Source organism: Cyclopterus lumpus, chromosome 22 (assembly GCF_009769545.1).
Source record: "Cyclopterus lumpus isolate fCycLum1 chromosome 22, fCycLum1.pri, whole genome shotgun sequence".
NCBI classification, from domain to species: Eukaryota; Metazoa; Chordata; class Actinopteri; order Perciformes; family Cyclopteridae; genus Cyclopterus; species Cyclopterus lumpus.
Window position 1 is genome coordinate 16,845,129 of NC_046987.1, and position 25,568 is coordinate 16,870,696.

Here is a 25,568-nt window from a genome sequence, read left to right on the forward strand (position 1 = left end):
AGTGTAGAAGTAGTCTGTTACAAGTAAACGTTCAACACTTTAAAAGTAAGTCAGTATTAGCATTAAAATATACTTAAACTAACGTGGAGTTCGCCCCCATTAATTTTCTATGAGACACGAGCGCTTCGCTTCTGATTCCAGTCGACGGGGGAACGTTTTGCTAATGAGGGCGAAGTTCGCCTGGAAACCCCGTAGGGATTTGCCGTAAAGCCAATCCAAAAAAAAAGTGTCGTGGTGGTTTTTGACGAGGGTTTACCTGCTTACCGGCAAATAAGACTGAAAGTCAGTCCGAGGGGGAGAAACGTGTTGTTCTTTTTGTAAGTAGCAGGATTAATTATTTACACAGTTGCTAATGAGCACGCTGACTTAATTAATATCCGCAAGTTATTTATTGGTATCATGGGACATTAAGATGACATTTTAGTCCCCTAAGTCCCCTTAACGTTGCCTGTATAACTGCAGGTCAATATGATGCTATTTCTTATGGATTTTACAAGCACAAGGTTTTCCCAAGGAGTTTATTTACAGCTATGTTCAGGTTGTAAATCTTCAGGCACGTATCTCACGAAATACTTGACATTTAGGTTTTTTTTTAATGCAAGGGAGAACCCGCCTGTTACAGAACCATCCATGAAAGAGTTAGTGTCTTTCTAGGGAATAAAGCCAGCCCACTGCAGCTTTGCAGCCTCCTCCTCCTCCTCCTCCTCCTCCTCCTCCTCCTCCTCCTCCTCCTCCTCCTCCGCCTCCTCCTCCTCAGTGACGGCTGCACAGCTGGCAATTTACAGACAATACGGCTGCAAGGAGAAATTGGCTGCTAGATGGACCACTGCCCCGCAAATTGGACCCGTGTTTGAAGGAGGAGATGAATTAGCACAAAGTACTGGGATATTTATTCATATTTGCCTTTGGGGGCTCAGTTTGTGAACTTTCTGGGATCAACAAAAACTGGAGACCCAGATCCCCCTCCCCTCTCCACTGGAACCGTTATAACCTCCTCATACTGGAAACACAAGGTAAGGCAGATCTGTTGGAAGTTTGAGTTAGAAATGCAGGGTGGAATCGAGATTTTGCTTTAAAAAAAAAAGAAGTAATTTAGCTCTGTTTCAACAGTAAAAACAACAATAAAAAGCAAGTTACATGTAATACTCTGTGAGGCAGGACTGTGCTTTAAAGTGGCTTCATACCAAATTAAGCCCCGTTCATAATATACAGTATATACTAGTACAACAAACACTTTCACTTTTAGGATGCTGAATATTGGAGATGGAAAACATGTGAGGAATGCTGCAACAGGAAACAAGATGTGCTCCCAAAGCCAAATATTGACTTAGAAAAAGAGTCTGAAGTGTATTCACAGGAATCCTTGCTGACAAAATATCTGATGTGATACACTGAAATGTGTTAAATTGCTACAACCTTCTAATTAGCCACACTCATAGGGGGTAAATAAGTTGTAGCTATATTATTTAATGAACAATTAAGTATTCACGAATGCCTTGTTGGTCCTCTACACAACTTAGAGCAACATTTGGGTTGTAAAATCCTTTCTGATTGTGTTTTTTATTTGGTAATTCATTAATAACTCCTTACTGATAAGCCGTCAAGCCTGTGGTTTTTAAACTTATGTATATTGTAAATAAAAGGATTTTGGTCCAGATGCCGTGCAGTTGTTTTATGAATATAAGTGGTAAATTATGATGTCCTGATGCCTTGAAGAGCTAAAATACGTAATAGCTTTGAAAGGATCCCTTATTAGAAAGAGGTCGTGTTAAATGTTTCTGTTGCCAACAAAGCCATAAACCCTACATGCTAAGAAATGTTTGACCACCATCTGTTTTCCATTTAGAGCGACTTTACTTTCCCTTTTTTCCTGATCTTCCTTGTGTTTGCTTCTGAAATGGAGACCCAGCTCACCACCCAGTGTTCCTCTGTGATGCGGTTTCTTCCGTCCACTTTCTTTCTTCGTTGTGGCTCGCGCTCACGGTGACTCAATTAGACATAAAGCTTCACAAAGTTCCTCTGAGGTCAACAACATGCGGCAACAAGGCAGACATTTTTTTCTTTCTGTTGCCTAGGAAGCTTTCTGTTTCGGGCTACAGGAGCACAACGAGCTACAGAACTCTGGTAGTGAAATGGATCCGTTAACAGATTCAGAGTTGTTTGTTTGTTTTGGTGGGAATGTGTGCAAAGTGTCTCAGGCGAAGACTTTTTGATGACCAAAGTGTTCTGTATATTAAAGCAAAGAGCTGCGCTGATGCGGAGAACATGCTGCTGCTGGTTGATTTGAGCCTTTCACAAGACCTGATCCATGTGCACATTGGTATGGAGTGATGGGCGAGATGGGAAGGGAACCAGTTCAATGGGGGGTGAGAGAGCGAGAGGGTTGATTTGAATTAAGGTTAGACTGATTAAAATCTGATTTACCTGCCTGTCTGTGTGGCCTCACATGATCGCCACCAGATCAATTTGTAAATACTAATAATCTTCTGTGTGTAATATACTTACCCACTTAATTCAACTTGGGTATGATCTTTATCAGTTACGATAACATTGTACTGACCCAGTAATTGCTGAGATTTGGAAACGTTGTGATTTTGCCGAAATGTAAACCCTCGAGAGGTCAGCTGGTCTGACGGTTTAATTACACTTAGAAAAATCATATACATACAAATTAAATTCAACCTCTGCATTTAACCCATTCCGAGCCTTTTTAGGAGCAGTGGGTTGCTGTGACGGGCCCGGGGAGCAACTTGGGGTTCAGTGTCTTGCTCAAGGACACTTTGACATGTGGTTAAAGGTCAACCCCCTCAAACCCCTGAGCCACAACCCCCCCCCCCCCCCCCCCCCAACATAATGATACCTCATTGAACAGAAAAGCTTAAAAAATGAGGAAGCCGGTCTGTAGATCTATTGTATATCAGCTTTCCTTTGCGTACTTACTGTATATCAGTCAGTACGTATTTGTCTCAAATTGTTGGAGTAGTCCTTCAAGCTGAGTTTGTTTATATTCTTTTGGGGTATCTTTGTATATTTTGCCCCTCCTTCTCCGTGTTGATTTCTGATCTCTGCCATCAACAACATTGATAAAGGCAGGAATCCTTAAAACAAGCTTTAATAAACTCAAAATGTGTCCCCACATGGCTTCAGTTCAAACCTATAGTGGCTGTGCCTTTAAGGGCTTAGTGTGAACGTGTGTGTCCTTCCACACGCCGTGAAATTGGACTCAGACGACGCAGTCAGTCTCAGACATGTTTTGGAAAAGGGCACCTTAATTGTGTGGTTTCTGTACAAACACATCACACTACTGTATTTGTGTCTCTGGAGGAACAACCCCCACCACCACCACCACTCTCTATAAGCAAAGAAGGAGTGTAGCTGTCAAGTTATCAATAGCAAGCCTATGTCAGGAATGTTTAAGAGACCAAGGGGGGACATTCTGTAGGGAAAGGGTGGCTTTATCAAGAAATATGAATGAATATGAACCTGGATCAAAAGGCCCTGAATGACAGTGATGTCTGCTCAATGAGAACTGAACAGTAGCTCGCCTACGGTGGGAAAAGAAATACTACAAAAAAAACGGGCAAACCTACTGTAAAAAGGGCAGCTGTTGATATCATATAAACATTCATGTGACCTTTGTGATCGGCCTCTTCGTGTGGCTATTGAGGTCTACGCCTTTTTTAAATGTTCCCTGTTATTCTTCCCCCCAACATTGGCCAGATGCTTTGACCCAAACTGCTGGAGCAACTCTGCACTGTTACATAAGTCCTTACAGTTCTTCCATATGGTGAATGGATTTTCAGCTACCTCTTGGTTTTAGCTACAACTACTCATGAGGAACAGTCAGAGTATCATTTAGGGGTCTCCAGGGCTGACCAGAGTGCTACCAGAAGTGTGTTTGTGCAGAGCGGAGAGACATTGGGGGAACAACTACAACTTAGGCTGCTCAACGTCCTCCCTCGGGTATCAGAATAGCACAAAATGGTAATTAAGTGTCCCAAAATGGTATGAATTCTGAGAAAAAAAGAGCCAGTTCAGAAGTGTTTGCATGTGTGAATGTGAGAAATACACTGGAAACAGAAGGAAAATGATTGCCTGGCTTTGCTTGAAGGAAACAGAATTATCCAACAAATAGTCCTAAAGCTCTCAAATAAAAAGTTGTATATATGAACGTATTGTTGGTTGGAAAGTTATGTCGGACGATGCCAGCAAGCGGTAAGCGCATTTCCCATTTAATGCTCATTGATCATATTCATTTCATTCTGTTTTTTATATCATGTTTATCCCCCCTACTTAAAATATACTCCAATGTGACATCAGTATCTCATATTAGAAACCATCTGGGATGCACCAGAACGAGTTAAAGGTGTGATTTTATAACTCGTAATTTTTTAGTTGTCTGATGATAATTTGTGTTCTCAGGTGTGTATAAGCAGGTTTGTTGCCATTTTGGGTAATTAGAAGAAGCTTAATGGTGTTTTCTGAGCTCTAAAAATGGTTTCTAGAGACTTCCTGATGCACCAGACACATTGTGTCCCGTGTCCCTTTAGGGGCTCTGTACGGTCTAGTCTGAAGAAGTTGCTTTCTCCTTAATTCAGAGCGTCATTGCTGCTAACGCAGTCATTTTGAAATACATGCATCTCATTCTACCTGAATGGGGCTACTATTCAGTATTTAAATTGATTTTAAAAAGTATCCTCATTGACATATCTCTCTTTTTCTTCATGCTCAGCAGAAATAATGGAGAAGTCAAGATGTAGGCAGCAGTTAGTATTCAGCGTTCTCTTTGGGCTGTGGTTACCATGCTCTCTGGCCCTGACGACACCATCAAGCGCAACCACTCGGCCACCCACGCGGGCGCCCTCGCCAACGCCAACGCCCACACCGTCCCCGTCGCCGTCCCCCCAGTCCCCGACCGCACGGCTAAAGGTCAGACTGTCTGGATACCCCCGAAAACACAACGAGGGTCGGGTAGAGCTTTTCCACAAGGGGGAGTGGGGAACCATCTGTGACGACGACTTCTCATTACATAACGCCAACGTGCTCTGTCGCCAACTGGGCTTCGTCTCGGCCACGGGATGGACCCACAGTGCCAAATACGGCAAGGGCCAAGGTAAGAGTGACCTCAGCCGCCTCCTGAGATTCAGCTTCTGACTTAATACACTGTGTGCTATCACACACGGGCATTTATGATGTCCAAAATGTTATCACGCAGGATATTCAGAGAATGCAATCATAGAATTCTGTATGTCAATGTAATATTTAATCAGTTTAAGGTTTGGCAGTTGTAGCAATTCAAGCAGGTTAAAATAATAAAATAAATTTACTTTAACGACTCTTATCCTTTATTCAGCCTCTTGTCTGGAATAAGAGATTGACGTCATAAGTTCCCAGAGCACTAAGTATATCTTCGAGGCCTTGACTAATTACTTAATACTGGTAATGCTGGGCCCGATTTTGTTTAGCATTCAAATGTATGCTGATGACATAGTTCTTTATGTGCATGCTAAAAACAAACTAACCACAGCTATTGCCCATATATCAGATGTGTAAAAAACAGTCTGTATGTTCTTAACAATGAAACCAACCAGATGCTTTTGTTAAAGGTGAAAAGCTCAAGGTGGTGCAGACAAAAATGAGCTCTCTAGCTAACTTTGGCACATGTACATTGAGCTGGACACTGACCTGTTGATTAAAGTGCACTGTACCTGGGTAAATACATACAGAAATAAACTTTCCGAAAGGCCTGGTCATGTGCCGGGGCCACACTAACAGTCTGCTGCCTGTTCAGGGAAAATCTGGCTGGACAACGTGCTGTGCAACGGAGGTGAGAAGAGCATTGAACTCTGCAAGTCTCGCGGCTGGGGCAACAGCGACTGCACTCACGACGAGGATGCCGGAGTTGTGTGCAAAGACGAGAGGATCCCCGGCTTTGTGGATTCGAACGTTATCGACGTAAGTTGTAAGATTAAAAAATAATGTGCATTTAGAAGCTGTTAAAAAGCCCATAAACTGAGCCCTTCAGGGCTCCACAGTCTATATATTGTACGGTTTAACCCACATGGAAGACCTTCATTGTCTCGGTGCTACTCCACCTGGAGCTGCCACACACATGGTGTTGATCCTCTACACCATGTGTGTGAGCCTGTTAAAGCAGCAGGCTCTCCATATATGTTGTCCTCCCGTTGACGTAGTGTGTGACATACGCTCCATAACAGAGTGCAGCATCAGCTCCTGTGGCTGATTGGTTCGAGGTTGTGAACTCAGGTCATCGGGTCAGATGTGAAAATTCAGTCCATTCTTTCAGCAGCAACTCCCAGTTCGGGTTTAGTAATCAGGGGAAATTGTAACGGATGAAGTCCTTTTAAAAAGCGTTTCTTTATCCATCCAGTTCCTTTTTGTGTTTATTTATAAGGAGATGAACAGTTTGTGTGGCGTGCCTTTACTGCCACTGTTCAGTTCACTTTTCAGAGAGGTCAATTAATTACACTCATTTGTGTGTGTGTGTGTGTGTGTGTGTGTGTGTGTGTGTGTGTGCATTTGAGGAGGGAGATTAAATTATTTAAAAGGCGCTGTATTATTTATACTGTATTATCATATGTGTGTTATTATCTTGACATCAATATTTAATTCTTAACATGTCACGGTTGTAATGCATTACCCAGGAGACGATGTCATGTCGAAACGTTGGTAAATTATTACATATTATTTACATTGTGATTATGATCTGTGGTCAGCACCTCTCCAACACTGGTTTGCATTCCTCATCTCTCTCATCCTTAAATATCACGGTTATCATCAATACCTGTATATCGCTACTCACCTAATTTCAAAGAAGTGATATTACTTCAGAATAAGAAACCAGTTAATTTCCAAATATATATTTTTACATCCAAGAAACAGTCACAATAATCATAGTAAGAGAAAAGCGTGCTCAGTAAAGCCTCCCTGAATGAATAAAAATGTAAAACTGAGAGAAGGTTGGAATCTTAATCTAAGAAAACACTGTTCAGTGGGATGTGGGCTCTTTCCAGCCATTCATAAGTCTTTCTGTTTGTCCTTTTTTGATGTCCATTTGTCTAAGTGACTGGTCCGAGGTGAACAAGGTTAGAGCGGAGACTCGTCCTCCGCAGACTCCAGGAAACGGCTTGAATGACTGGATGAGGTGTCTCTGTTACATAGAAGGGTCTTATGGAAAAGGGTTTCATAAGAGTTTCGTAAGTGGGCGGCCTTCCAGAGGCAGAACGACTCTCCCTCTTCTGGCCCGTTACTGTGAGTCAGGCTCCGTCTACAGACTATAATCTGAGACCTCAAGCCTGTTTTTCTTTTTCAAGTAAACCACAGCGGAAGTGACTCATTGCAAAGCCGGCGATCCGAGATCGTAAAGTTTACTCTTACGAGTTGTTTGTTTGCACCTAAAATGACTGCAATATAGCTGTGACTCATTGTTTAGTCTTTTCCTCTCATTCAAGAGTCTTAAAGAGACGCGCACATGTCTGTGAGCATGTTGTGTCAGTAGGACCATTATTATTAAGAAACTGCAAACTAATCCTCTCAACGTCATTTAACTATCATCATTATGGATTTGAAAGGAATCTACACACACAAGATACGTGAGGAAGAAAGATTTTCTGTCGTCTGAGTTTTCAGTCAAATTCTTTTTCCGTAACAGGCTCAAGTCGATGAGACCAAGATCGAGGAGGTGCGCCTCCGGCCCGTGGTCACCATGTCCAGAAAGAAGCCGCCCATCACGGAGGGCGTGGTGGAGGTGAAACACAAAGACGGCTGGGCGCAGATCTGCAACCTGGGATGGACGATCAAAAACACGCACGTGGTCTGCGGCATGCTGGGATTCCCACACGAGAGGAAAGTCAACAAGAACTTCTACAAGTAAGAAATAATTGCTCGACTTCAACCAATAAACTCTGATTCTGGTTCAGCTGCATCTTACAACTATTTATACAGAGAAAAATCATAAAAAAAGACAAATGTATATTCTTTTATTTAGGAGAAACAGACTGGAGCTCATCTTCTGGGCCACTTAAAGGTTTGGTTTGATATGTTTTAGTTTAGGTGATGAGATTGATACAACTCTCGTTACTGTAGGTATAAAGCTACTGCTAGCAGCTGGTTAGCTTAGCATAAAGACTGGAAACCAGCATATAACGCACCGGAAAACCACATTTTGTGGTTTTCACACTTGGTTTTTTGTATGTTTTTTAGGTGCTGGTAGGTGTACCCTGTATATCTGCAGGGCTTTGTTTGTCACAGATAGTTCAGAACATTAACAGGCAACTAACCTTAAGTATCGATTCATCGTTTTATTTGTTTAATTAGCCCAAAATGTAAAGCTCAGAAGTGAGGATGTGCAGTTTCTTTATGATTTATATAATTTATAGTTGTCATTTTTTCTGGACATCTTCAAATGTAAAGCGCTTGAAGACATCACCTTTGGTTTTCAGTTCATGAATTACATTAAAAAAAATAATCGTTTGGTCTGTAAAATTCCATCACAATTTACTAAAGCGTGATATCTTCAGGTTGTTTCTTCTTCCGACCAGCATTCCCAAACCACATTAAGCCTACAATAATAAAAACTTAGTGATACAACGACTAATTGTTTGAGTCCTGGAGAATAATATTTAAGGGCTGTAGCCCAAAAAATATGATCGCAATTATTACAGAGCACTAGAGGTCGTTTACAATCTAAATGGGAACCATGATATTTTTCTTTTACTTTCACTATCTTGTGGGTTAATATAATGTGTCTTTAAAATGCATCCATAGGACAATTGAACAGAACCAAATTAATAATGGTCCAATTACATTTAAAACCTATTCACATTGTTTTCTTTACAAATTAAAACAACACAGACTCTGGATTGAAGAGACCATTGAGTCCTTTGGTGGACTCTCAGACCTCCACTTTGTTTCTTCCCAGTTTGTTCTTCCAGCATGACTGCACACATTATTCATCCCCTGCAGATGGTTCACAGTAGTACGAGGGGAAATGTGTGTCTTCTCTCAAACATGTGTGAAGGCTGAGAGGAATGGGTCCAGGCTTTGGGTTGGGAGATCACATAATGAACAGACAACAACGACTGGAGAGAAGCCAACCTGCACCCAGTCACATTGTTGTGTGCTGTCTCTGTCCTTCTGGCATTTTTAGGTTTTTTTGGTTGTATTGTATGAGGTTTAGTTTTCACTTCAGTACTTAAAATGTACCTCTGAGTATGGTCTTAAAGGTTAAAGGCTAAAGGCATATACTAACCGAGACTATTTTGCAATTGTCCCAAATATTTCACCATTCTCATGGCAACAAATCAGCGTGACTGTCAAAGTAGAACAGCATTGAAACCATTACAGGACTCTTAAGTCCCCTGACACTGAAATAATGTATTGCCAGCTGTTATTACAGCATTTTCTTTGTATTATTAGGTTTGGTATTTAAACATTTTCTGAATCTGCTCTTACAGTTTACAGATGATTTTACAAGGCAAACATTTTCCGAAGAATTTAATATAATATTAAGATGAAGGCTGTGCTATGTGTAAATAATGACATCATTATTAAACTAATTAAGTTGAGTCTTTATATGTGTTGTGCGTGATCCTTAATAATAATAATACTGGCTCCTATTTACTCCTCTTTAAGCATCGTCTTCATAGACTGAGCACTGCACTCCTGTTTATCTCCTGATCTGAACGTCATACCTGACTTTAAAATTTAATTTCCATTAACTCACATATTTAAGGATTTTCCTACGATGAGATACTATGTTAGATTTAAACAAAAACTCATATCGTTGTTGCTAAAAACCTTCCATTTATCAGATAAAAAATGAGGGATCACATGATTTTCTGTGGGTTCAGTTGTACATGTGAAGTCTATGATGACATGAAACCACTGAACAAACTTAAGGGAGACTTTTAGGTGAAAAGAAAACACCTAAAGTAATTTAAAATGTTTGAATGTTAAAGAGAAATCCAGTTTTTCACCTTGTTACTGTCACTGGATTGCCATGATAATAGCAGCCGTAGATACTGTATGTATCAAAGAGGCGTTGTAGCTGCTGAATGAGACACACACAGCCACCATATTCTGAATAGTTTGAATAGCTCTGTGATTGTGAACATACCTCGGTGACCTAAATTCTGTAATACAATATACGAAAGTCTCGAGGAATGCTATTCACCGCTGACCCTCCAGTACTTTACCTGGAAGTACTGGAGGTTGCGCGTGTGTGTGTGTGTGTGTGTGTGTGTGTGTACGTGTGTGCGTGTGTGTGTGTGTGCGTGCGTGTGTGTGCAGCTCAGAGACAGTTTGTAGGTGCTGTATATGCAGCCTGTGTGGGTGTGTGTTGTCTCTCTCTTGTATGTGATGGAATCTGGCTGTCTCACTGTTGCAGACTTCTGAAAAAGAGAGCAGCTGAGACGCTCTCCAGGCCAAAGGTCAATGTTTCAGCCGGTGGAAGGTACTCTGTCCCCAGGAAAACCCTCCGTCTGCTCTCTGTAGCTATGACGGGGGGTTTCCTGTTGGTATGGTAGACAATAACCATTTAGCTCCTGTTTCTAGCTAGTTGCTCTCTTTCATGTGAATGGGTTGTAGTTTTTTTTATTTTACCCTGCTGAAGCTCTTGGTTGCTTTTTTTTTCTTTTCTCATTTCTGTTTATTGTCTTTCACATTTCCACTGACATGGCACAGATTGTAAAGACGTCAAATTCAAATTGATACTAATCGCATTAAATGCGCAACAATCTTTCATCTTTGCTCTCAAAATGAAGTCAATTTGATTTTAATTTTTTTACCATTTGAGGCCCTTTTGGATGAGACAGACGTCGTTAATCTGTGCTGCGTCAGTTACCGGGGATTCATTTCTCCACAGATTAGTCCTTTAATGCAACAGCTGGAAATCCCATTCCTCATAACAGTTTGGCATGCTTTTTGGAGGTCATGCTAAAACAAGATAATAATAATTTGCAGATTCTCAATGAGTCGGTTCTGCACCAGAGTCATCTGAGGTTTGTTTCCCTAAATTAAACTGCATTTCTAATAGCTGTACGGAAACAGTTGAAGAACCAATCAACATATAGTGTGTGTGGTTTATGATATTAAATATCATGCTTTCTTTATTAAACCTACCTCCTCAGTTTAAAAGCATTGCCATACGTCAAACTAAATCAATGTGGTAACTTGAGGTTCACATTGGTTATTTAGAAGTACTAACACACATTTATTGATCATGCTTTATGTGTCATACACTATGTGGCCAAAGGTAGATGGACAACCAAACACTTCCATTTCTCCCACACCAAACTGGGAAAATCATGTCCTTATGAACTTAAAACATTAAGATTTCAATCAAATGTTTTGGAAAAAAGATCTCTTTCCCAAACAAAAACAAACAGGTGTCCACCTACCTTTGGCCGTGCAGTGAATATGAGCCAGTGTTGAGTGTCAAATAACTGCTGAATCTCCACATTTTCTTTATTGTATTTGTGTTTATTTACATGCATTTAAAAGGGATGTGTCTTATATATAACACACTATATAAAAAAAGTTAACTCTTTTAAACAACCATGTTGAAGGAGACACATCCTTCAGTTTAATCTTTTACATAATTGTGCGTCATGAAACTTTTGTTCGTCTGATTTCTTTCCCTTTGTCCCCTCGTGTTCTCCTGACCGTGCAGTCTAACCCGTGTTTACCTTGCAGGCAGACTTCCAAAGCTAAAGCTAACTCTAAGTCTAAACAGAGCAGCGCTGGCAAAAGGTAATCTGAGGATGAACAGAAATTCAAGTTGTCTGAAAAGATCCGCACACTTCCACAAGACTGACCAACAAATGTCCTTTCAACTAATAAGAAAGTCAGAAACAATGTTAGCTGTGTGTTCATAAAAACAGAAAGATGTGTTAGTTGTTTGAATATTTGGTCAAAGTACAACTGGGATCGATGTGCAGATTTAAAAACACCTTGTGTGCTAAAAATATGCAAATGATTCCAAGGACTTTTGATAAAAAATTCACTCATTACATTACATTTATTTAGCTTTTTATCCAAAGCAACTTATAGTAAATACATTCAACCATGTGGGTAGAACCCAGACATCTGATCGACTTAAAGTGCTCCATTTAGAAACAATAAGAGACAAATAACTGTTTGTTTTGTGTGTGTTTGCATTTTGGCCCATAAAATAAAATATAATAAAACAGTCTGAACGGATTGGTAACCTGTGACAAAAAAATAAAAAGTCAAACTGCTTTTAATTAATGGTTTTGCAAGTTCAATTTATACAATCAGCTCCACTTATTATTTGTCTTTACTGGACACCGATGGACTGTTAAATCCTGACTACTGTGTTTTCATCCTTTTGTCCAACATGTTTTTATAATTTGAGACTGATATCTGTGATAGTTTGTGCAATGTGCTATAATTATTTCTAGAATATGAGCTGATGGTGGTGCATGTTGTAAGGACCTGAAACAAGCCTACAGCATTCTCATTGAGCTCATGTATTTAGTTTTTTTTTCTTTGTAGATAAGGAACATTATGTTGCCTCATTTTCAATGATTCATTTTTTTGTGTGGTCATTTTTTAAATTCTTTTGATTAATTCTCATCAAAACTTCACACTATAAATGAGACAAAATTAAATATTCTCAAAGCAGGAACTAAGTGCTAAGTACACTACATTTTCGAGTGTGCTGTTGATGGACACTATTCTCCCACAATGCAATGCACAAAATAAATATAGCTGGAAACAGCTCCTTAAGAAACTTTGAACAACAAAAAGTATTCAATCTAAACATTTTGATACCTTTGTAAAGTTTAGCGTTCCAACACATTTCTGCTTTTCTATACTAACTGTTTAAACAATATTCTATGATGATGAGTAAATACATCCTGTATATAACAGATATGGCTTCACAGTCCTCGTCTCCGCTCCCTCCAGGTTGTATTTGGAGCGTCAGAAGAACCACTTCCACATTCACTCGGTGGCGTGCACGGGCACGGAGGTTCACCTGGCGGCGTGTCCTCTGGAGTTCAGCAAGCCGAACGCGACGTCTACCTGCGAGGGCGGCATGGCGGCCGTCGTCAGCTGCATGCCGGGGCCGCTGTTCATGCAGAACAACGCCTTGAAAAAGAAAACTAAAACTTCGGTAAAGTATTCTGTAAATCGCTCTAAATTGTCCTTTTTTGCTCAGCAGATATTTTGACTTGTTATATGAGGAAAAGCACCAGTGTTTCGAGTTTTCATTAAAAATGTCTCTGCTCTTTTCAAGTGTCCCAAGTAAGTCGAGACAATACCAGGACCCCGAAACCGAAGCAGCTAAATGGAATTTAAACATCTTAATTGGTTATTTATCGATGTGCTTTTCCGACTACGAAAAAAAGGCCCATGGGCGGTTATGCTCTGATAGAAACGTGTATTTTATTTATTTAAAGCACAGCTTCATTACTCTGTTGAGCATTACATTGAAATCTTGACCTTGGAAACAGCTTTCGACTACGTCTCATGGTCTTCCTCAGTAGATGGATGTTGTTCAGTTGTAATGGACAACTTTGGTCACGTTATGCTCTTTAATGAAGAGAAAGCAGTCCGCGGACCTTGAGTTTGTTTAATTGCTATTTTATTGTCCCAAAATATCAACAACAAAGTTCTTTGTGAAATATTTGTAATGTTGAGTAATGAAGGAAGACTACATTTAAATAAGGCCTTCTGTATTGATAATATATAGCAATATACAGTATAAAGACATCATCTAGTTATCGGCGACTCTTTTTATTTTCCCCAGTAAATATCGTTTAGTGTCTTTTTGTTTGTGACTGAGATGGAACATTTACCTTAAATAGCAGAATTAAATTACTGTGCATGAAATGTCATCCTTGATTATGGAAAAAGTACTTTGACCAACAATCGTACCTCGAGGTAAAGCTTCCCCAGCAGTTTCCTCAGTTGCCATGGAGACAACTCCGTTTTTGACTGTGAGATATGGTTGAAAGCTCCAGGAAAAGTTAGTTAGTGGCCCTTGAGTAACGATTTTGTATCCCATAAGGATCTACTTTTTTTTTTGTATATCTTTTAATAGCTGAAGCAGTCTAAATTAAGGATACTACATTCTCTGTATCAGATCTTCTTGAGGGATAGCTCCATTAAACAGTTATTAAAACGTATTAGCCAATAGCAGGCCGTCTAATAGCCTGGTAACATTACTGTTGGTCCCTCCCCCAGGCTGCTCAGAGGACTGACCTGCCTAAGGTAGATATAAACAAAAACATATAGTTTTATGTGTCTGCTTGTTGTCTAGAGCAACGTGAGGCTGAAGGGAGGTGCCAGGGTGGGCGAGGGTCGGGTGGAGGTGCTGAAAGACAACGAGTGGGGAACCGTGTGTGACGATCGCTGGAACCTGCAGTCGGCCAGCGTCGTCTGCAGGGAGCTCGGCTTCGGCAGCGCCAAGGAGGCGCTCACTGGAGGCCGCATGGGACAAGGTGAGTTGGAAAGGAAATTGGAAATGTATTTGATTTCAGCCCACCCATATGTTGGTAACTACAATGATAAAGAAAAAACTATTGTAATAGTGTGATTTGGCACATCTTGTGTTTATAGCCTTGTCATTAAGAGGCAGCGCTTTATCCCTTTCAAGGGTCTAAAGTTTCATCCTGTATTTATAGAGAAGTTTCCAGTTTGGTTAACCTCTCAAATAATCAGATCTTTGGCTCCACCTACAGAGGTTTACCTCCACCTGTGATGTTATTTCTGCATCCTTTGATCATATTTGAGGAGTAAAATGTGAAGTCTGTGAGCTCCAATGAGAAGTTACGCCTCATTACAAATCAAAACCTGGCAAATGTAAAATGTGTGTTCAAGACATTTATGTTGACTTGTATGTCGGGCTGGACTGAATAGTTAGACGCTCCATTCATAGCGTTGACATTCAAATTCTGGATCAAGATTTTAATGCTCCTCAAACAATAATTTTTTCCATGTCTATTTATTGTGTTTATTTTTCACAGTTGCAGTATAAACTAGTATTACCAGTATTAACTAGTAAATCCCAGTGGTAGCTATGTAGGATTATTTCTGACTTGTGTGATACCAACATTTCCAATAACTTCAGTCTGAAAAGTAAAGAAATTCACAACATGTTTTTAACAAATTAAATGATCTACAGCTATCCATATTTGTAGGCGTTTAGCCTTTCAAAAACAAGAATTTCACTGCAGTCAAAAAAACATTGGGTAGAGCCCTACCTAATAATAAGTTTCATATAATTGTTTTTCTTAAATGTTCTGTGCTTTGCATTAAATCTCTCTAAACCCGTCGCCTGAGTCGGGACCAGCTGCAGCCCGTCTTATCTGTCAGGTCAGCTCCAACACGGAGGGCACATTCCTACACAGATTCCTCATTATTTTTAATAAGTTCAGGAATTCTGTGCATGGCGAAGGAAAAGAAACAAAGATAAAAACACATGAAAGCAAGACGCCCACCACGGAAAACAAATATGCGGCTCATTTTCCTGAACAAGTAAGCACCCAAAAGGGTGCAAATGTGCAGTTGAAAAAACTTAAAACTTGCAGGAGGGGAAGGGCACAGGAAGTGAAACATTACTGTGAGGGTTGTCACTCCACTCGGAATTAAGCTAAAATATGTATCCTAGTAGTGTGTGTGTGTGCTCTGTGTCCATCATTTATTCATGGAGTTAGTGTGTAGTTGTTTTTGGGTAAACTGCCCACAGATTCCACCGGAGAAGAAACAAGCAGTCTTTTGAAGGGCAGTTCTCAGAAACGCTGGGTGGGGAAGTCTTCTCCCGTGTGTGTGCGTTATGATTTCAACCGCAGAGGAAGTCGGTCGGGGAGACTCTCTGAGGCCGCAGCAGAACCTGCTCTGTGCTCAGATGGACGTCGGACCCCCACCTGGCTGAATTAATCCGAGAAAAGTTCCTAAACGTCACGGCTGAAGGAATTCCTTTCACGGAAACTTGGTGATACAATCACCTCATGGTGCTGTGACTTGGTCGTGATGGAGTGAATGTAAACCAGGGCTTCGCTCACAGAGAACATGCATGCTCGGTGAACATGCCTCCGGTTATAAAAGACTGGACTCCATAACTACCACTTCTGTATATGGAATCAAGAATTTAACATCAGGGGTATAGAAATCTGAACTAATATCACAAAGAGCAAATGTGCTGTAAATCCTGAGGATCCTAATGTGCCTCGGGGTACCTTTTGTCATCAGCTGTTTTTGATGTTATTTGAGTTACCTGTGACATTTTAATTTTCATTTGAGTCTCTGTGCTTTAATGAAACAGGGATTCCACCTGCATTCAGTTCATTCAACTTTTCTCGAAGTAGTTCCTTTAGCATAGTTGGAATAAAGTAAAAGATGGACATGACCTGTAGCAGCTATCATGGTTAATAATAACAAACATGAAAGAGGAAATAAAGTTTCCAAGCAGAACATTTAAAAAAGACATCACTTCGGTTGCGGTCGAATAGTCCAATAGCTAATTCTAAGAGGAGGTTCCTCTGCAGGGTTTCCAGAAACAACACATAAACACAGTGTGGAGCCCATTAAAACACATTTTTATATAACCCTTAAAAGTATTTTTAAAATAGCTTGGCTAATTGGATGAATGAAAAGAGATCTAGGAGAGCCTCGTGCTGAAACACGTGCATTTCCTTCTACTGCTGTGCATCTTTAAAAGTGTTACGCACTTGTTTGGGAGTGCTGACAACTTCATTTCCTAATTTTGTAATTTGATGAATTGTCATTTGATAACAGTTGATTCTGGGTTTCCACACTTGACTAGAAAACGTGTATTTGCGGCTATCTGAAGAAGCTCTCGATGTATTATTTGCTAAAAGAAACGGTGAATATAGTCGTAGAAAGAAACTTTCCTTGACCTTGAAGCCGCTTTCTGTCTGTGTGCGTGTGCGTGTGCGTGTGCGTGTGTGTGTGCGTGTGTGTCCAGGAATGGGTCCGATCTACATGAACGAGGTGAAGTGCTTCGGCCAGGAGAGGTCCATCTGGAACTGCCCCTTTAAAAACATCACATCGGAGGACTGTCAACACGTGGAGGACGCCTCCGTCCGCTGCAACGTGCCCCACATGGGACTCGAGGACTCGGTCAGAGCGGAACCTTCTTACTGCAATGATTCATCTGAAAATGTGTTCTGTTAACTTCAGGAAAAGTAGATTTGGTTTATACTGTTTTTATACCATTCATTATTCCATGTGGCACAAATAATGAATAATAATTCTTAGTTGTTGAACAGCATCAGACTTTCTTCTGAATAATGTAGCCTAGGAAAGACCTTGAAAAATGTCTGGTAATATATTGTGTTTATTGTATTATCCATTCGTTGAGCTCTTTGCTGCTCCAAACGTCTTTTCGGTTTGTCCTAACATGAGATTAAGAGCTGATACTCACAATATTAACACAATTCTAACAATACGTCTTCACTGCTGTCACAAAAAAAACATCGGCATGTATGTTCCCAATTAGTTCAGTTGCTTGAAACCATCTCAGACCAAATTATTCTTTTATATTTATATTTTTCTGTGACAGCAGTGATTTCCTTTTTAACACAAAGTATTTCTGGTTGTGCAGTTGATATTTCACCAGATGATACTCCTCCGTGTTTCCTGTAGATACACACTGAGGCCGGACTAAAAAAGTTCTGCAAGGGTTCACGCTCATCTTTTCAATTCGGGTCACGTGACATGTAAACCACGTCACCATTAAGATTTGAAAACCAAAAAAAACTTCTAAAAGATGAATGTTTTTTCTAATCCCGCCCGGCCCCGTTGTGTATCTACCGCACGCTGTAACCACCCTCGGCCCCACACACAGATCCGACTAACGGGAGGGCGGACCCGTTACGAGGGCCGCGTGGAGGTGCTGCGCTTGGACACTAACGGGACGCAGAGCTGGGGTCTGATCTGTGGAGAGACCTGGAGCACCAAGGAGGCCATAGTGGTCTGCAGGCAGCTGGGCCTGGGCTACGCTAACCAGGGCGTGCAAGTAGGTTATTAACACCACTGAGGCCAACTTCTTGCCGCAGAGCCGCTTCAACCAGCGGGTTGCCTTTTGGTATATTTGAAATATGCAAATATAATATACTGTCATGAAAACTTCCTTTCATTACAGTCCATACATTAAATTATCTGCATATATCTTCAAATATAATCAATATTTCTATTCAGTCGTATATTATGTAATATGTGCAGCATACTAACACTTGTTATTAGATCTGGTCACACATTCTAATATCTTCCTAAAATATATGATCATTTCGATATATGTGTATTTTTGGAAGATACTTAGCATGTATTGTGGAGTAGAAGCTTCTTTTTTTCCCAGATCATGATACCGTTTTGGTCTTTTCTCAATGGGCAGACCAAAAAAGACTCGCATGAAGTTTCTAATCAAACTCAGAAAGCTACTCGCCACTAAAGCCAAGTGGTGACCTCATCTGGAAACCACGGTGACGCTTCCCACGCCTAGAAACGTCTGACCTAACTGCTGCTTCCACAACACGTTCTCCACCGCCGGAGGACTGTGTGACTGAGAGCGTTAGCTTCAGCCCAGACAGTTCAGAGACAGGACAGGAAGTGTGTCCCTCACTGACTCCCAGCAGGGCATTTCTGCAGATCCGGATAGTGGGAGGCCGGACCACTTATGAGGGCCGGGTGGAGGTTCAGGTTGGCTCCAAGTGGGGCACAGTGTGCAGCACAGGCTGGACCACAAAGGAAGCCATGGTGGTTTGCAGGCAGCTAGGGCTCGGCTTCTCCATGCACGCCGTCACTGTGAGTAGACCGAAGAATGAAGACATCTGCTCCTCGATGATATGGTGAAGGAATGTATTATTTAAAGGGGAAACCTCTCGAGAGGCATCATGATATAAACTTACACAGGCCTCATTTCTTAGATAAAATCAAGTTGCTCTTAAGTAAAAAAAAGTACCTTTTAAGCCCCAAGCCATTTTCTAGGTTTCTGCTCGAAACATCATACCCAAACTAAAAAGGGTGTAGCTCTGCAACCACAAAGGCTATTTGAATAATGTTGGTGTTATAAAAAAGGCAACACATGTGGGCTTCTGTTCAGATGTGTACATATTATTATATATGTTACTGGTTAAGAGTAAATAAAGATGAAAGACGGCAAAAGTTGAATTTCCAGGTTCGCCTAGAAAAAAAAAAACTTTCAGGATGATTATCTCTTTGAAAGATGCACAGAAACAGCAAAGCACATCAGAGGTCATAGCACAATATGTGATCAGTCTCTCTGATAAAGTAAAGCAGAACAAAGTTAGAGAGGTTTTAGTACAGATAAATTAGGCAAAATGGGCATTTGGGCAATTTGAATTTTCTCATGTACCAAACCATATATTTCACTTTTATATTACTTATGGTGTTGAATACATCCAAATATAGCAGTCTTTGTTGATTAGAAGAAGAAAAAAATAAGCAACATTTGTGACTGTAAGCGCTAAATCGATTCATGTTGCTGTGTTCTTTGGCTCATATCTCAGAGATGCTTTGGTGCAGAAGGATTTTGAAAAGACATTTAGAATCTGTGTGGAGTCCTCTTGCTTTTTGCTATCTGGCTTTTTCTGATAGCACCGAGCTACGGGGTTGCTAGTTCCAGAAACGTGCTGAGTGGGCTGACTCCTGACAAAATGATGATTATGATATTTTCATAATTCTTTCAGTTGGTGTTTGAGTTGTGTGGAAATGGCTTACTGAGTCTTGTAGCCCAAGTTCTCTTGTTTAATTTGATGTATAACATCAATATATGTGCTCATGTTTATTGTAAGATTTTACACAGTCTAACTATGATGTATAACTAGGCACCCAATTGGGCGCCATGGGGCTTAAAAGGTTGAAAGTGATTGCATAATAAAAAAACAATGTAAAAGCTGTAAGTAACCAAAGCAACATGATACAAAATACTCGGTCGATAATTCAATTCATTTTGTTTTATAATTAGAAAAGCCTTCCAGTAAGTTAAATGATTATTGTATCACAAAATGATGTTTTTTAGTGCCGTGATCATAAACTCAGCGTAACACCGTGTCCCCAGCCAGCCACCAGGAATGAGTCACGAACATCTGTTTTTCAGAACATCTCCCCGAACTCCCTGCAGCTCTCTCCTGACCGATGCACTGCGTTTGTTTTCCGTTTTCTCTCTCTGTCTGAACCCCATCCAAGGAGACGTGGTACTGGGACAGCAGTAACGTGACGGAGATGATAATGAGCGGCGTGAAGTGCGCGGGGAACGAGATGTCTCTGGGTCAGTGCCAGCATCACAAAACGCTCAGCTGCCAGAAAGCGGCGGCAAAGTTTGCAGCGGGAGTCATCTGCTCTGACAGTGAGTGAAAGGTTTTCAACAAGCTGCTCTGTTCACCGACAGTCACACACATGATGGATTGATCTGTATATAAGAAAGACACAGAAGCCCGAAACAAGAGCCAACATTTATGGGAGAATCATTCATTTTGACCTTCTGTTGTTACAACTTAGCTCTCTCTTTAAATGTCCTCCCTTAGCTGCTACTGATATAGTATATATATATATATATATATATATATATATATATATATATATATATATATATATATATGTATATGCTATACAATAAACCAAACTTGAGTAAATGTGCTTCTTCGTAATTCTAATCGCCGGGTAGTTTTATTATATCGCATTACTACAACCACCGATTTATTTTTTGGTGAACATTTATTTAACAAAACATTGACCTTAACATTGTCTGATAATGTAGTAATGTAAGAAGAATGTAATAAATCGAATTATCCAAATAGACAAATTGCTCTGTTTGTGGTGGATGTAGTAGGCACATCCTTTACTTAAGTACTACTACACTGTAAAAAAAATACTCTCCATTAGCAGTAAGTGTCCTGCATTAAGAATGTTTCTTCAGTAAAAGTATGTATAAGTGTAATCAGAAAAGTAAAATAAATCAATGCAGAAAAAGGTCCCCTGTGACTGTTATACTATTATATATTATATCAATTGATTGTTATTGCTCATACACTCATGTAAAAGCAGGATTTTACTGTTGTCGATGGTTCAGATGGAGTCCCTTTTTTCATTATGAATCAATCTATTGGTTATTTTCTCCGCTATTCGATATATTCGATTTGTAAAACTTCAGAAAATTGCCCAGAGCCCAAAGTGACACCTTCACGATGTTTCTGTTGTTGAAGCAAGCGTACAACAAATGTCAATAAATAAAGTTTAAGGAAAAACAAATCCTCACATTAGCCCAAGTGTAGCTCGAGCCTAATCCTACTGCTGCCCCTCTACGCAGCGACCTCTGACCTCGTCCTGAACGCCCCTCTGGTCCAGCAGACGGTTTACATCGAGGATCGACCTCTGCACATGCTCTACTGCTCTGCCGAGGAGGACTGCCTGTCAAAGTCTGCAGCCAAGGCCGACTGGCCCTACGGACACCGACGCCTGCTGCGCTTCTCCTCCCAGATCCACAACATCGGCCGGGCGGACTTCAAGCCGAAGGCTGGGCGCCACTCGTGGATCTGGCACGCCTGCCATGGGTAATATTATCTGTCATCAACCATTAACTGTTTGGATGAGACAAGCTGGAGTTTCAATGCTGCGGTGATATAATGTCATGTGTCTTGTAAGAAAAACACACACAAATGAAGTTTACACCACCGCAGTTTCATTATTTTGTCATAAATCTTACACACAACGCACACTTTCTAGCTTAACAGTGTGATATGTATCTTGTGTGTTCCTATGCATATTGAGTTAAAGCATAATTAATTTAATTTAATTCAATTTTTTTTTTTTTTAAAGCATACTCACAGTATTGTTTTTTAATGGTGTTGAATGAGAAGTATTTTGTGTTGTCATTTATCAAAGGAGAAGCCAACAGAGAATTTCAATTTTTTTTTATCATGAACAACAACGTGTTCTCTGTATTTTACAGCCACTACCACAGCATGGATATTTTCACCCACTATGATCTGCTGAGCGCCAACGGGACCCGAGTGGCCGAGGGCCACAAAGCCAGCTTCTGTCTGGAGGACTCAGATTGCCAGGAGGGTGAGTCTGAGATTAGAGTCAAACCACAGGGCCTGTTTTCAGTCAGAAGGGTGGAGTCCAGTCTTTGAGTAGCGGAGCGACAGGTGACACTGTTGGGTGACACTATCTCTGCTGTCACACCTTTTTAAACAAGCGATAATAAAGACACGTGAGTGCTCTGAGGTGTTGAGCGTGTGTGTATGCGGGCAACTCGTGAGTAAATCAAATGTCACGTGTTGAAAGGAATTGCCTTTATTTGCCTAATTAAATATCACCGAATCAAAGGGTCATCACCACGGCTTGCTTCATTATGGATTCAGGAACGCATCTTAAAATCGATGTATCTATTTGCCTCCCAGGTGTTTCCAAGCGCTACGAGTGCGCCAACTTTGGCGATCAGGGCATCACGGTGGGCTGCTGGGATTTGTACCGCCACGACATCGACTGCCAGTGGATCGACATCACGGACGTCAGACCTGGAAACTACATTCTGCAGGTGAGCATGTGCAGCTCAATTTGTAGAGCACAAAGCATATATTTATATATATTTAAATATGTATAACACTCAGACAACTACTTAATACAGTAGAAAGGACTGCATACATTACTTTTTAGTACATTTTTCTCAGAGAAGAAGAATTTTGGAGGGGAAAGGACTGTTGGGGAAACGTTCTATTTGTATAATTGAGTGAAGTGTGTTGATTATTTTTAGAGGGACATATTTTTTGCAAGAATCCTGTTAACATGAATCGAGACTGTCAAAACAGTTAATTAATTCTGCCTGTTGCTTTCATAATAAAGACAGACTGAGCAACTAATTTCCAAACACCAGCTTTTAACCACAGATGTGTTTACTGTATCTTTATAGATGTCTATTCTGTTATAATTAAATGTTCCTTTTATGTTTCTTACCTCTTCAGATTGTTATCAATCCAAATCAGGAAGTGTCTGAAAGCGACTTCACCAACAACGCCATGAAATGCAACTGTAAATATGATGGACATCGAGTCTGGCTCCATAACTGCCACATTGGTAACCAGTCAAAAAAAACAATCAAACTACCAGATTAGTTCATGGCACATCTCTTGTATTCAAACCTTTTTTGTTTTTAACTGCTTTGGTGATCGTTTGTTTCTAATCCCCGCAGGTGATGCGTTCAGCGAGGAGGCCGAGAGGCGGTTTGAGAAATACCCCGGGCAGCTGAATAACCAGATTCCTTAAAAACACACTCCACCAGCTCAAACAGCGACACGCACGCCTTTTTGTTTTCAGGTGCCAAAATGCATTCCCCCAAATAGTATCAGGAGTCATGGAAGGAGCCAACAGTATTTTCCTGAATGTGTTTCATACAATACTTGAATATTCAAGTGCTAATGTTTCTCTTTTGTCAGTCTAATGTGAGCTAATGCTATATTTTTTATTACAATGATTGTTATGAATGTTTCGAGTTATGAATGAGGTGTTTTATTCTTTCTTTTTTCTTTTTTTTTCCAAGCGAGTAGATTCAGATCTAGCAGAGACTGTTAGCGTTAGCTGTAACGCATAAAAAGACCGAGGCAGGAACTGGAAGAAATGCAGCTCTGTGAGAGTCTTACTGGTCTTCATACTGGGTATCATGGACAGAGGAGATGGACTGTCCCGCCGCCTCAGACCAAAACAGTTCATGTTACCTGGATTATTCACTCTGGGTGGATTCACATGAGCTACTGTTCAGTTTTCTGCCATCTTGGTCACAGAAATGGTTTTGGAGTTACAATAGTTTGTGAATGTATTTATTGATAAAATCAAGGTGCTCGTCAATTTGCTTTGGGACCAGTTTGAAGCCGCCTTTTGGCTTTAGCCTGTGTGTATTACTATTAGGAGTCATTTTAGGGTCAGAACACAGATGTTATCGGGCAAAAAAACTACAATTACCCTCAAGAATGTCTGTATGTATGCTGATGTGATCTCACCCGCTGCACCAAATAAAAAGGAGAGGAATGATAATAACGCTGTGTGAGAGAGATGTTTGATTAGAAACAGAGTCGAGTCACATTCTTGCAGGTTTAAGGCAGTGGCTCTCAACATGTTAGGCTTGGAATTAAAAAAATTGACAATAAAAATATAAATTATTGTAGGAAATGTGTATGTAAAGATGTACAATATATCTGATTACGTCCTTGTTTCGTTTGGATATATTATGTTTAAAGGTCATCCAGAATCTCAAAGAAAGAAAAATAGAAAAGGGCAACGTTTTGTTTTTCTCCATGATAACAATCTATCTAATCCTAAAATAAACTTGTTAGTATTAACCAAACTTGATTTTCATTTTAATTTCTATTTAAGAAACTAAATGGTTGAAAGATCTGCCTCTTAATAAAAGAAATAATCTTTACCACGGACTAAAAACTTGATGTAGTGATACTGAGAAAGAACAGGATTTCTAGCTGTGTGCTGCTAATCTGAGCATTCATCTCCATGCTCTGCCGTGTCACTAGTAATCCAGCCGTTGCTGCCACGGTTGAACCATGAACCTCAGTTACCGATCACATTAATCGCGTGCAATGCATCCATCCTATGTTTCCCACGACATACGGATGATGGCTAAGAAAAAACCCACGAGAATACATACATTCCTTAATTATCTTTCAGAAAATTAAGAATCTGATTTTTCTTTATCATCCTACTGTACTGAGTAGGTTTACCCTCCATTAATCTGTACATTATTTAATTAAATCTCTTATTCTAAAAATGTTTAGTATTTCCTAAAAAGTCCAAAATAACATAAACATAAACGCAAAAATATTCAGTTTACAATTTTATAAAATTGGGGGGAAATCCTCACATTGCGGAAACAGAAACAATTATTTATTAAAAAAAGAATATTTGCAGATGAATTGTCTGTCAATGAACGTATTGTTTCAGCTCTACGCCACACGCTCAATTAAAAGTGCTTGTATTTTATGTTATTTTTATTGATTGATGAAGTATTTTAAATTGGCTTTAATGACAAGATTATTATTATTTTTTTGGTACACTTTCTGTGAATGTGGCTCGAGCACTGTGGAGCTAAACATTGAAGTAATTTCAAGGAGGGAGAAAGATCATAGGTCTGGTATTTCACAAAGTGTCACCTGAGTTCAAAGGTCATGTTTATTTCTGCCCCTTCACACTAAAGCCGCTGCGGGGCTCCTGAGTTTCTTCATCCCTTTATTAACCTGCACGCCTGACGTGACAGAAGAGGCTCACAGGGGTTCAAGCAGCACGTTGTCACACACGAGAAGCTTGAAGCCTGAACCACAGTGAGGGGAGCTGCTCACAGCGCTCCCTAGAGGGCCGCAGCTGCATGTGCAGGACCAAAGGGACGTGATTGTGAAAAACACACGCATTCAAATCCAGAATAGCAAAACTAAACGGAAAAAAATATTGTATTGTGACCGCTCTTTAAATGGGAATGACCTCACATGAACAGATATAAGTGATTGTTAAATCTCATGGATGTTTATAGGTATATA

General features: G+C 40.3%; 1 protein-coding gene across 1 annotated transcript; it reads left to right on the forward strand.

Moving 5' to 3' along the window:
* Positions 1 to 798: 798 nt before the first annotated feature.
* On the forward strand, positions 799 to 24,043 carry loxl3b (lysyl oxidase-like 3b). The gene is made up of 16 exons (XM_034563631.1): positions 799 to 1,013; positions 4,733 to 5,113; positions 5,792 to 5,955; positions 7,673 to 7,890; positions 10,409 to 10,474; positions 11,716 to 11,772; positions 12,952 to 13,159; positions 14,309 to 14,489; positions 16,976 to 17,130; positions 17,858 to 18,028; positions 20,218 to 20,377; positions 21,338 to 21,581; positions 21,980 to 22,095; positions 22,434 to 22,570; positions 22,995 to 23,106; positions 23,222 to 24,043. Exons 2-16 carry the CDS (start codon positions 4,741 to 4,743, stop codon positions 23,293 to 23,295), a joined length of 2,436 nt encoding a protein of 811 aa, XP_034419522.1. The 5' UTR covers positions 799 to 1,013; positions 4,733 to 4,740; the 3' UTR covers positions 23,296 to 24,043.
* Positions 24,044 to 25,568: the final 1,525 nt, after the last annotated feature.

Excerpts from the sequence above, each read along its gene's own strand:
- loxl3b (XM_034563631.1), top strand. The coding sequence starts at position 4,741 with ATGGAGAAGTCAAGATGTAGGCAGCAGTTAGTATTCAGCGTTCTCTTT. Across the intron at positions 11,773-12,951 it reads CAGAGCAGCGCTGGCAAAAG|GTTGTATTTGGAGCGTCAGA; the intron begins GTAATCTGAGGA and ends CGCTCCCTCCAG. Across the intron at positions 20,378-21,337 it reads GGGAGTCATCTGCTCTGACA|CGACCTCTGACCTCGTCCTG; the intron begins GTGAGTGAAAGG and ends CCCTCTACGCAG.